Genomic DNA, 11,736 nt, shown 5'->3' on the forward strand with positions numbered 1-11,736 from the left:
AAACAGTCGATTACATAACAACTCTTGCAAGATGTGTCTACATTTTTCCATTTTTAAGTTTGGAGAATACAAACAATGGTTACGAAAATTTTATATATTTATTCAAATATAAACAACGGATACGATACATAATATCTCATATATACTTTAATATGTTATAATCAAAACTATACATTTTTTTTAATTTTTGTGAAAATAACATTAATAATAACATTCCTTCATATATAAAAATTGATAAAACAGGAATGTATTAAACGAAATAGTATACTTAAAAAATTAGTTCCCTTAAAGTAGTTCCTTCAATCCTTGTAATGATTTTCTTAGTAAATCTTGTTGTGTCCTGGCATGCTTTACTTCCAACTCTGCTAATTCTATCAAACTGCAAAAGAAATGTATATTAATACTTAATACTTTTTAATCTAATAATATATATTCTAAGCATGCACCTCTTTTAAGAAACCCATATTTTATATGAATTTTATTTTAGAAAATAATTACTTCAAGATGGTACATGAGCCATGAATATATTTTAAAATTTATAAATTTTTAGAATTTTTTGTAAATACCTCTTCCTAAATGCATATAATCTTCTAGTTTTGAAATCCAAAAGTTCCTCTTTTGCTTGAGCTGATATAGATTCAAATTGTTCACAGGCCGCCGACTGAGCCATTTCCGCCTATAAATATTATAATATATTAAATTTAGCTATAAACTACACAAATTAAATAAGTTAGTACATTGCATAAATTAAATCAATATTAATTTGTTTACCTCTTGTACTTCAGGTGCCTTTAAAAGTGAAAGCATTAAAATACCAACAAATTTTAATATGTGCTGATGTTGTGATGTTATAAAATACATAAAATTCATATAACTAATATTTACATTCCATGTTATAATGTGCAACAAAATAAGGTATAAAATAAAATCTTACCGCATGTATATCTTTGTTTTTGTGTCTGGCTTTCTCTAATGCTCTGTTCGCATTCTCATAATTGGCCAGACATTTCAAACGTCTTACAAGTAAAGCTCTCGCAGCTTGACTGTCTCTCATATAGTATCTCAAGGTGTCTGCAAGTTTGAGATCTTGATCGCTGGCAACTCGGCTTTCAATTTTCTAAAATTTGATGATTAGTTATAATTAAGAGTGAAAAATATGTTATATTACCCTTGCTTTTTCAAAAACATCTGCTACTTTGGCCAGATATTTATTTAGAGGCGAATTATCACTGGTAGCCAACTGTACTAGGCCCCCAGATATTTTAATGTAGCTATCTGCTAATTCTAGAAACAAAAAAAAAAATCAAATTATTATTACCATTATTATAAATTTATATTTTAGTTATTGTTAATTAATTTTTAATAAAATAATTCGATTCGATTTATAAGACAAAATTTCAGTTTTCTCTCTATGTAACCAGTTTTGAGTTCACATGAATAACTGAATTCAAATTTGACAATTTTAAATTTATGAAACTACACTATAATTTACCTTTGTGTTTTTCAGTCATCTTGTCAGTGCGTAAAGTGGCTTCCTTCAGTTGCCCATGGTATTCTGTTAAAGAGTTCATCTGTTGCTCAAAGAAATCGTTGACATCGCGAACAGTGGCATTCAAATAGTACTGGTCAGTTGTAGTACCTATTGATTTGACTAAACCACCCAACTGTTGAAGTTTCCCTTTGGGTCTCGCGCACAGATCTTGATCGTACTCGAGGAACACATGAAGATGGGGATCCTCGCGAAAGATCGAGTGACTAGCGAGGCGAGTTAGGAACACTTCGTGCATCGCCACCGTCTTTTTGAAAGTGGCTAGGTATTCACTTGAAAATAAAAACATGCATCTGAATATTTTCTTCTAGTCTCTCTGACAATCTAATCAAAATAACTCGTTTTAACTAAGTTTTTGTTATGTATTATTATGAAAACACTTACGCTTCGAGTTCTTGTTTCATTTTAACAAATTCTTCTTTGGTCATGGTACCTTCACCTTCTCCAAGTCGTTGTAGTTTCTCGCGAGACGCATCGAAATTTGGACGGGGTGGTGGCGGAGGAATCTGCATAAAAGAAATTATATTTATAGTGGGTATTCACAAACAGTTTGGATTTAAATAATAATTTGGAATAATGTGTTTAGACATTCTTAAAATAAAAAAATTATTAAAATGTTATATATGTGAATACAGGATATAACTTATATTATTACAATAATCATGTATTGAAGAAATTTACTATAATTATCAATCATTACTCCTTAATTAATTACCTATTATAAGTTGCAGAAGTTTTTGTGTTTGGTGGTTTGGGTATATATGAATTAAAAAATATTAGTATTTTACATATTGTGTGACAAATTTAAACCTCATATCTGCTACTAAAAACTTGCATGGTTTAAATTAATTTGTTTTTATAAACTAATTTTTTTTGGAAATAAACATGTAATTTTGTAGGACAAATTTTAAAACAATATGTATATTAAATGACCTAATTATGTTTTATCAAATACCAATATAAAGCATACACAATTTCCCATCTATCAGAGAACAACAAATAAAGGCTTATCACATAGTCAATATGCCTCATCATAAGGCTGCATCATTATTATACATATAATATTCTAACTTTCTATATTAATAAATTTTATGATAGTCAATAATAGCACCATATGTACTTACAATGTACCCTGCATATTTGGGTTCCTCTTCATATCTATCATGTAACCAAATAAATTCTTCATGTTGACGAACAACCAGGAATTCAGATTTCTGAAATCTTTTCATAGTTGTTCTTGTGTGGACTGTAAATTTAACTTTATCTTTCTCACTGAGAGCATCTGAGATATCTACCACCAAAGAGTTATCAATTAAGGAAATGGTTCCTTCTTCCGGTGGGGTTTTGTCGGTCTGAAAAGAAGCAATTACCAATTACATACAATAGTAGCACTCAGCTAAGACGAAAATAACGCCCCTAAGGTAAACTTGCTTATTGTAACATATGCAGCTACATTTTTATAACTCAAATACTAATAAATTCTTACCATATTGATGCTTAGCTAATGAAATCTTTGAACCATGTAATTACAAGTAAATCACAAAGAATGTATGACAATTTATATTATGGCGTTCCCGTCAACTGTCATTTAAAAAATTGCTTTCGTGGCAGTACAGCCAACCAAATGAATCAAATATAACATTAAAAACAACTCATTTATCGTTGAAGATAATAAAACCATAAACGATTTTTAATAACAATGTATAGTGGGAAAAACCTGATCAAATTAAACAACTATAAGAGATATTATAAAGAAAACTAAAGAGTAAAAATATATTATATTATGTTGGTATTTTTTTTTGACAAGAGGGTGTTTCTAACCTAAAACCAAAATATAAATATCATTGTTGAATATGTTTAATAACAATTGCTAAATCAAAACACGTACAGGATGACGTCCATAGGACGTACTTTACAGCAGGAATTATTTTTACCTGGCGAGGAAAGGTTAATAACCTGCTGCCATGTTAGTAAATACCTTAAGAAAAAGAAAACTTCGTTTTTATGTATAGTTAGTTCTACCAGTGTCCCCATTAACATCTCTATAGTTCAAGTTAAACAAACTGATAAACAAGTTTATAAGAAAAAAAGAAGTTGGGCACTGGCTGAGCTGAAATCAGTTGATGGACATGATACTTCCAATGACACCCTTGAATTTGATTTAACATTTGATAAAGTATATCGATGGGTAGCTTCTAATGCAAGAGAAAGGCAAGCTTTTATTCACAACTTATGGAAACAATCTTCAAAACATATTATGAAAGATAAGCCAATTTTTAAAGGTATTCAGGAATCCTGGATCAAGGAAGATGTTATGACACCTGAAATAACTTTTGAAACTTCACCTCTATTAACAATGGATAATGATTATTCTGAGGATTTTCAAGCCATAACTGAAAAAGAACAATATGATCTGTCAAGGTAAATTCTAATAATAGTTAAGTATCACCACTCATTAACAACTTATTATTTTAGATTGATGAATAGCTGTGACTTTGCTGTCAGTAATGCTGAGGCATTTATGGAAAAATTGGCAAGAGATTTATCTTTATTGGATGGTGAAAATGTTCAGTCAGTTATTGGTGCTGAGGAGCAAATTGAATCTTTAATGGAACAATTGGAAACTGCAATTAATGAAGCAGATAATCTTGAACAGAAATTAAATTCATATGATGAAATTCTTTGCAATGTCAGAGAGACTATGGAAAAAATGGAAAAGAAAAATGAAATGATATCAATTATGACAAAGAATGATCAATTACTGTTAAGTGAATTAGAAGGCATTGTGGTAAGTTATTAATAAACCAATTTTAAACTTTAATTTACATTTGTCTTTTAGACAAAACTCAATTTGGATAGAAAACATCAAGAAATTTTAGAAGATACTGATTTCCAATCACCTGGTGCTTTAAAAGCTGCAATTGAAGCTGGAAATGCCTTAAAAGTGGCAATGAATTGTGATGTAAATAAAGCTTTATTGCAAATGAAAGCAATAGAAGATCAGAGAAAAAAGTATGATAAATTGAAAAGCAAGTTCTCTATTAACATAAGTAGACAATTAAATAATCTTTTCATCCATTATGGAAATCATAAAGGTGAAGGTGACAAAGATGGATTGATTTTGCCACAACACAGTGGTGTTCATAAAGAATTAAGGCCTTACACAGAATTAATGCACTGGATGAAAGTAAATCAATTTAAATAAACTTGTTTTATTGATGTTTTATATACTATGTTGCAGGTGATGGATAAAAAAGCTTATGAGCAGATGAAAAAGGTGTACACAGAATCATTAGGAAAATTGTACAACAGAGACCTAAAAAACTTATTTGACACAGCAAAGGAAAAAATACCTATAGCTGGTTTAGCAACAACTCCAACAACTTTAATTGGTCTAGATCGTGACCAGTGGACTTTAGAAGCTAATTCTCAGGACAGAAAGAAGTATGATAGTGTTCTGGAACAAGTCTTGACACAATTGGAGCCAGTATTTATTCAGGAACAACAATTTTGTGTGAATTTTTTCCAGGTAAATTGCATAATTCAATATACACATTTATTTTTATGTACTTTGTTTTCTTAGCTGGATGTTATTAACACAAGCTCAAAAAACACACTAACAACTTTGGATGGACAAGATTCAGACACAGGGATTGTGTCACAAAAGAAAGCTGAAAAGCAAATCAATGAAGATGTACGGAATATGATGAGTAGCTTGTTTTCTTGTTTAAAAATAGAATTGGATGGTTTAATAGATCATATAAAAAAGCAAGATAGCTTGTAAGTTGATTGAATTACTAAATGAATTTTATTTCTAATTATTTATTTTCAGCTACTGCATGTATGTTCTTGTAAGATTAAATCAGCATGTAATGTCAGCACAAAGCTCATTTTTAAGTAATATTTTTGGATCAGAATTGATTGAAGTTAAAAGATCATTGGATCAGTTTATGCAAATGCAAATAGATTCAATACGCGAGTGTCGTTTGGCAAGAAAATCAAAATGTGGTATATTACCTTATGTTTCAAATCTTGAGGAGTTTGCTGTTAATGCTGAGGGTCTACTTAAAAGTGACAGGAGGGCTGATTTAGAAAAGTGGTATATCAGGCTAGTAGATACGATGATTGAATATATTTCTACACATTCAATTGATCAAAAAACTCCTCAACAAGTCATTAAAATGGGTGAGAATTTAAAATGTTGTAATGTTTTATAAAATTGATTAGATTTTATGCCATGACTAAAGATGTTATTCCTTTTAGAAAATTATCATCATTTATATTCATTACTATCACAATTAAAAATATCAGTTTTGGATTCTCAAAGAAAAGAAGCAAAACAAAGATATAACGACTCTTTGCAAGGATATGTAACGTTGTATTTTGGACAACCATTGGAAAAACTGAATGTAAAGTTTTTTTCTTATAAAATCCTCTCTATTTATATATATTAATTGTTCCAGACATTCTTTGAAGGAGTACAAGCAAGGGTAGCCAGTGGAGTTAAAGCTTCAGAAGTAAGCTATCAATTAGCATTTAGTAAACAAGAATTAAGAAAAGTTATTAGCCAGTACCCAGGAAGCACTGTAAGTAGTCAACTGTTCTAAATCAAAGTAAATTTTTTTATTAGAATTATTGAAAATTATTATTTAATATGATCAATTAAACTCAAAAATTTAAATTAGGTATATAAAAATACATTTTTTCAGGTTAAAAAGGGTTTAGAAGCCCTGTATAAGAAAGTGGAAAAACATTTATCTGAAGAAGGCAATCTACTTCAAGTTGTATGGAGAGCCATGCAGGAAGAATTCATCAGACAGTATAAAAATTTGGAAGATCTGATTCAGCAATGTTATCCAGGTGCTATGGTTACCTTAGAATTTACAATACAAGATATACTACAATTTTTTTCTGATATTGCAAGGTCACATTAATTTATTTCTGTGTAGGTCTACAACACATCATATATATATATATTAACAGTATTCAGGATCTTTTGTCACTTATATTTTAATTAAAAATTTTACTAAAAAATATATTTGGACTGTGTTTTCTAAACTAAAAGTGATGTATTGTATGATCTCCAGTAATAAAAGTTGTTTTGTTATAACATACCATGTAAGAAATAAATATATTTATTTTAGTAACAGGTACATATAAATAAACATAAATTATTCAATAACAAAAATAATTAAACCAAGTGTTGTTTTGTATATTCCCAAATGAAAGTTGCTCCAGCAACATGAACATTCAATGATCTGACCATTCCAAGTTGTGGAATTTCCACACATACATCTAAAAGTGGAATTAAATTTGCTGGTATTCCCTCTTTTTCATTTCTAAAATTGTTATTAGTTAATACAATGTTCTTATCGTCATATTATCTTAACTTACCCCAGAAGTAATACTGATTTCCTGGGAAACTGGAACTGATCCAGCATAACACTTTCTGCAGTTTGTTCAGCTCCAATAATTGTGTAACCTTGCGATTTTAAATTTGCCATGAACTCGCACAAATCGTTTGCCTTGACTTCCAAAGTTTTAGTCCAATTTTCAGACGACATACTGAGGCTCTTAAATTCTTTATCGTTTAAAACTTTATTGTCATTTAAAATTAGTTTACTAACACCAAAAACTTCGCACGTTCGAGATAAGCCACCTAAATTAGTGGGTTTTTCCAATAACGTTGCTATTAATATAAATTCATTTTTTCTATTAGACGTTTCACTAATGATTTCATCTCTCCAAGGAGTGATTTTCTTCTGAATGTTTAAAGTAAAGTCATCTGGTAAAAGCGATTTTGGGTCATCTGTAATCTGCTTAAAATGTGTTTCACAAAACAGAGATTTCCCTTCAATAATATTTAAGAATTCTAAATGTGTAGGATTTAACAAATTCTCCCATTCAGTGTTTGTAACTTTATTGTGTCGAGGAATGTCAACCATAATATTTCTCATTGAATAATGAGTTATGGGGTCCAATAATTCAAAAAAATATGTATCTGCTCCTAAACACTCAGACACTGAATTTCCACTCGCTGATATTACCTTATCAAGTGCAATCTTTAAAAAATCATTTTTATTTTTAGTCCTCTCATACAATAGACAGATGGCCACCTAAAAGTTAAAAAAAAATAAATAAAAAAAAACTTACATTTTTTGTTTATTTATACATACTTGTGAATAAACTCTGAGTTTAAAGTTAGCTCCCATACAGTATGGTAATAATATCTCTACCACAGACTCTAAGTTTTGTTTTGGATCAAAAAGTCCGATATGCATTATAACTGGTATAAGTGCAGCAATTGTAGATGGTTGTGTTTTAATAGTTGAATTAATTTTTGCATTGATGATGGCAATATATTGCTTTGCATCATCTTTTATAAGCAGAATAAGTATCCATTGCATTAATTGTTTTATGTCAGGTTGATGTATTTCCGTACAAAAACTTTCAATTATCAAATTTATTAATTCTGACTTTTGATGCCTAATATTAGGAGCCAATATAAGCAGCAATTGGAAGATCCTTAACTTTTGAAGATGAATCTATAAATAAAATTTATAAAATGTGGATTCTACGTTGTAAATTAAACTGGCAATTACCAACGAATCAGGGAAGTATCTTTTATTTGATATTCTTTCATAAATTTTAAATAGGTGTGTAGCAACAATATCCCCGTTTTTAGGATTTTTACACATTCTGTAAATCAGTTTTAATGCACATACTCTTGCGCTCAACTTATACCAATTTGGGCTGTAATTAAAATTCAATATTAGAAATGACACAAATTATAAGATACATAGATAAATATAAATAATTATAATAGCATGATAAATATAGAGTATAATGTGGAACATTTGATAACAAAATTCAGATAACTTGGTATTGCACATACATACATACATATTGACTAAGTGATATGTGTATAAATATTGATAATCAATATATCAAGTACTTGTATATAATAAGTGTGCTTTAGATTAATTTTATATATATAGGTATTTTACATGCAAGCTTTTATTTAATTTATCTATAAATTAATATGAGTATATCATTGTATTTAAGGAAGACACTTACCACATTGACTCAATATTACTAATGGTGAGAAATATTTCCTGGCAGACGTTATACTCGGTTCTAAAGGATAAGTTCTTGCTTTATTAGTAAATAAATTATGACATAAATGAAATACCTGGTGTCTTTATGAATTATAACTCCTTGTAAAATTATTTCAAGAAGCATTGGAATAAAAGTAACATAAACATCAAAACTTTTTAATTTTAACAATGAGGTAGCGAAATAGTAATATATTATATCATATGTTTGAGCAATTTCTAAAAGACGGGATGACTTTTCCATTACTCCTTTTAAAATAATTTCATTTCCTTCGTTCTGTATTAAGATTGTTAATAAGGTGTTAATAAAATGACTTACAGCTTGTTTTATCATGTTTCCTTTCAATTTTTTAACTTGATTGAAATATAAATCAAACAAATTTAATAAAGATTTGTAATCCGCCACTTCTGACAGTATTTGAAATTTCTGAAATAAATAAACAACAACATCTTCAGTTTGTGTGTCTAGAATTATCTCCAAAATTTTAATGTGTGTATCTACATTTTCTCTAATGACAAAACGTTTAGAGAAATATAAGTCAACAAATCCCAAACTAGTTTTACTATCTACTTTTTCAGATTGTAAGAATTTGTTTACCCATATATGTATAATTTCAGAATTAATTTTGCTATTTTGGCATGTTAAAAACTTAAAAGCTAAATATAACTTGTCGGAATCGTACAACTCTGCATTTAATAAAACCTGCTGGCATTTTACGTAGAGAACATTATCATATTTTAATTTAAGTAATATGGGCAATAATTTGTCAGTTGGTATAACTTCATCTTTATCAAAATATTCAACAAACTGTTTATTGATAAATTCGTCAATGGTAAAAACATCATCGAAATATTTAAATATAAATACAGTTAAACTTAATGGGTAACTTTGAACATTGTTATTTAAGTATTCAATACAGTCGATGTTGTTTACAATCTTTATAATGGATAAACATACTGTAAAATGTTTGGCAAATACTTCATTATTAACCTTTATTATTTCTAAAATATTATTCTGATATTTATCTTTATAATGGTTTAGTACAAATTGAATAAAGTCGTTACTATTAATTTCTTCAACTAGAATATTACAAACTTTTATTAAATTTTCAAAATCAGACAATTTATAACTATTGTGAAGATGATTAATTAATTTCTTTTTACACCCCTCTCTAATATAAATATGAGGCAAATTGTTTATAATATTCAAAAGAATTTCTATTTGTTCTAAAGATATTTGACTAAACCAAAGAAACTTTGTCATATTATTTACTAGACACCATAAAGTTGTAGGATTCCATGAAACCTTTAAAATATCTTCAACAAAAAGTGATATTTGTTCCCAATTTAAATTATTAACAAATTTACATAATTCATAAATCACAATATTAGACTGCGTAGAGAATTCATTTTTATTGATAGCTGGCAGAACTATTTTACATAAAGCGTTAAAGTTATCTGGTTTTATTATTTTTAAAATTTCAGATACCGTTTTGTAAATCACTGACAATTGACTATGATTTAGTAAAAGCTTAAATACACACATTTGCCAATCAAAATGTAAATTTTTTACGTATTTTAACAATTTAAGAGCAGGTTCAACAAGATGCAACTGTTTTTCTTGCGATATGTCCAGTATTGTAAAAAATATATTCCATGTTTTTAGAGCATCTTCCTCCAAAACATGAATATACTTGTTAGGTACATTCCATGAATTTCGATGAATCATGTGCGTACTTGTTAAAAGTAAATATTTACTTTGTTTTTGTAAATACATATTATCAGAACTGATAAAGTTAGCTAATGTTGCCCAAAAATCATCAATATTTAATATTGATTCATCACTCTTTAGCACATTTATGTCAATAAAATTGTATAAATTGCATAAAGCACTAAAGTTTTGAATATCTTTACCTAGTTGATACATATCTTTGATAAATATTAAAATGTTCTTACTGGGAATAATATGAATATAATATTTCATAATATTGGAATTAATAAATGTTTTAATGTTCTGAAAATGTGATTTTTGCATTGCATATAGAAATTCATTGATTAAATTTATGTTAGCCTCTGTTAAAATATCCAATTGTTGTTGTTTAATGAATTTAAATATTTCGTCAAGTATTTTAAGTATTCTCAAATAATAATCTTCATCTCGATTGGAAAATCTTGTTTTGTCTAAAACATGTGACAAAACTTCCAGAGAATTATTAGTGGAGTTGGAACTTATGTACAAATATAATTTAAGGCACTCACATATTAAACTAATGTCATTATCTTCGTCGTTTACAATTGAAAGGTGTAAGTCGAATTTTGAAGTTAAATTTTGGGCTATCCTTTGGTGTTTGATGTTTAGGTACACTTTCAATAATTCCAATGTCTTTTCCGATTTTATCAATTCGTCTAAAACCTCATCTGTTAAACAACTATTTGCAAATTTATCCAAATCTTTGATCGAAATCATTATTTTGTTTTAAAAATCAATGCTGATAGATTTTTTGTAAACGCTACTTAAAACAACTTTTAACCCTAAAAGTTTTAGGTTAGGTTAATGTTGATAAAAACCAGTGTTGTTGTTGGGCAAAACACATTTTCTTTGTGTCAAGAACGCCGTCGGGACAGGTCAGTGACAATCTGTATTTGCAAATCTGATATTTCGGTTCAAACGATTGTAAATATATTGTAGAGGTAAGAAAATATTGTATTATTTATTTACATTATATAAAATAGTTCCACCTCATATCAATTAATGCTCGTCTGTATTTGTGCAGATTTCATAACTTGAAACATGCAAAAATACAATAGCAATGTCGTAATGACAGTAATTTTTTTTATTTCAATCACAACATAATTGTCATTAAATAAGTGTCATTAAAACGCACATCGTTCTCACGTAAAGAATAACTTTACTTTGAAGATTGTATGAATTATAAATTACGTATCTATATTTAGAAGTGCATATATTGACATTATGTAACCTCATAATAAATGAAAACAAAATTTATTTTTGGTAAAATAAAAAATTATGTATACATTTACAATACTTAATCTATGGTACTATTTTATAGA

General features: G+C 28.3%; 3 protein-coding genes across 5 annotated transcripts; 1 reads left to right on the top strand and 2 right to left on the bottom strand.

The window, feature by feature from the left end:
* Positions 1-76: 76 nt before the first annotated feature.
* Positions 77-3,181, bottom strand: LOC109607125 (sorting nexin-6). 2 transcript variants are annotated; one of them, XM_020023647.2, is made up of 8 exons: positions 3,036-3,181; positions 2,674-2,901; positions 1,934-2,055; positions 1,493-1,821; positions 1,169-1,284; positions 935-1,117; positions 567-676; positions 77-379 (listed from the first exon to the last, which is right to left on the bottom strand). In XM_020023647.2, exons 1-8 carry the CDS (start codon positions 3,036-3,038, stop codon positions 286-288), a joined length of 1,185 nt encoding a protein of 394 aa, XP_019879206.1. In that variant the 5' UTR covers positions 3,039-3,181; the 3' UTR covers positions 77-285. The 2 variants fall into 2 exon arrangements, with proteins under 2 accessions (XP_019879206.1, XP_049820875.1); XM_049964918.1 differs by lacking the exons at positions 77-379; positions 567-676 and adding an exon at positions 733-789.
* A 151-nt stretch (positions 3,182-3,332) lies between these two features.
* On the top strand, positions 3,333-6,745 carry LOC109603420 (exocyst complex component 1). Its single transcript, XM_020019919.2, has 9 exons — positions 3,333-3,970; positions 4,025-4,337; positions 4,389-4,736; positions 4,791-5,078; positions 5,133-5,329; positions 5,382-5,734; positions 5,813-5,958; positions 6,013-6,135; positions 6,259-6,745. Exons 1-9 carry the CDS (start codon positions 3,441-3,443, stop codon positions 6,481-6,483), a joined length of 2,523 nt encoding a protein of 840 aa, XP_019875478.2. The 5' UTR covers positions 3,333-3,440; the 3' UTR covers positions 6,484-6,745.
* LOC109603421 (probable methyltransferase TARBP1) lies at positions 6,669-11,185 on the bottom strand. 2 transcript variants are annotated; one of them, XM_049964916.1, is made up of 7 exons: positions 10,924-11,041; positions 8,742-9,091; positions 8,627-8,686; positions 8,152-8,302; positions 7,726-8,094; positions 6,944-7,665; positions 6,669-6,888 (listed from the first exon to the last, which is right to left on the bottom strand). In XM_049964916.1, the coding sequence occupies exons 2-7, from the start codon at positions 8,996-8,998 to the stop codon at positions 6,741-6,743; spliced, it is 1,707 nt and encodes a 568-aa protein (XP_049820873.1). In that variant the 5' UTR covers positions 8,999-9,091; positions 10,924-11,041; the 3' UTR covers positions 6,669-6,740. The 2 variants fall into 2 exon arrangements, with proteins under 2 accessions (XP_049820873.1, XP_019875479.2); XM_020019920.2 differs by having other exon boundaries at positions 8,742-11,185.
* Positions 11,186-11,736: the final 551 nt, after the last annotated feature.

This window comes from Aethina tumida, chromosome 3 (assembly GCF_024364675.1).
Source record: "Aethina tumida isolate Nest 87 chromosome 3, icAetTumi1.1, whole genome shotgun sequence".
Lineage (NCBI taxonomy): Eukaryota > Metazoa > Arthropoda > Insecta > Coleoptera > Nitidulidae > Aethina > Aethina tumida.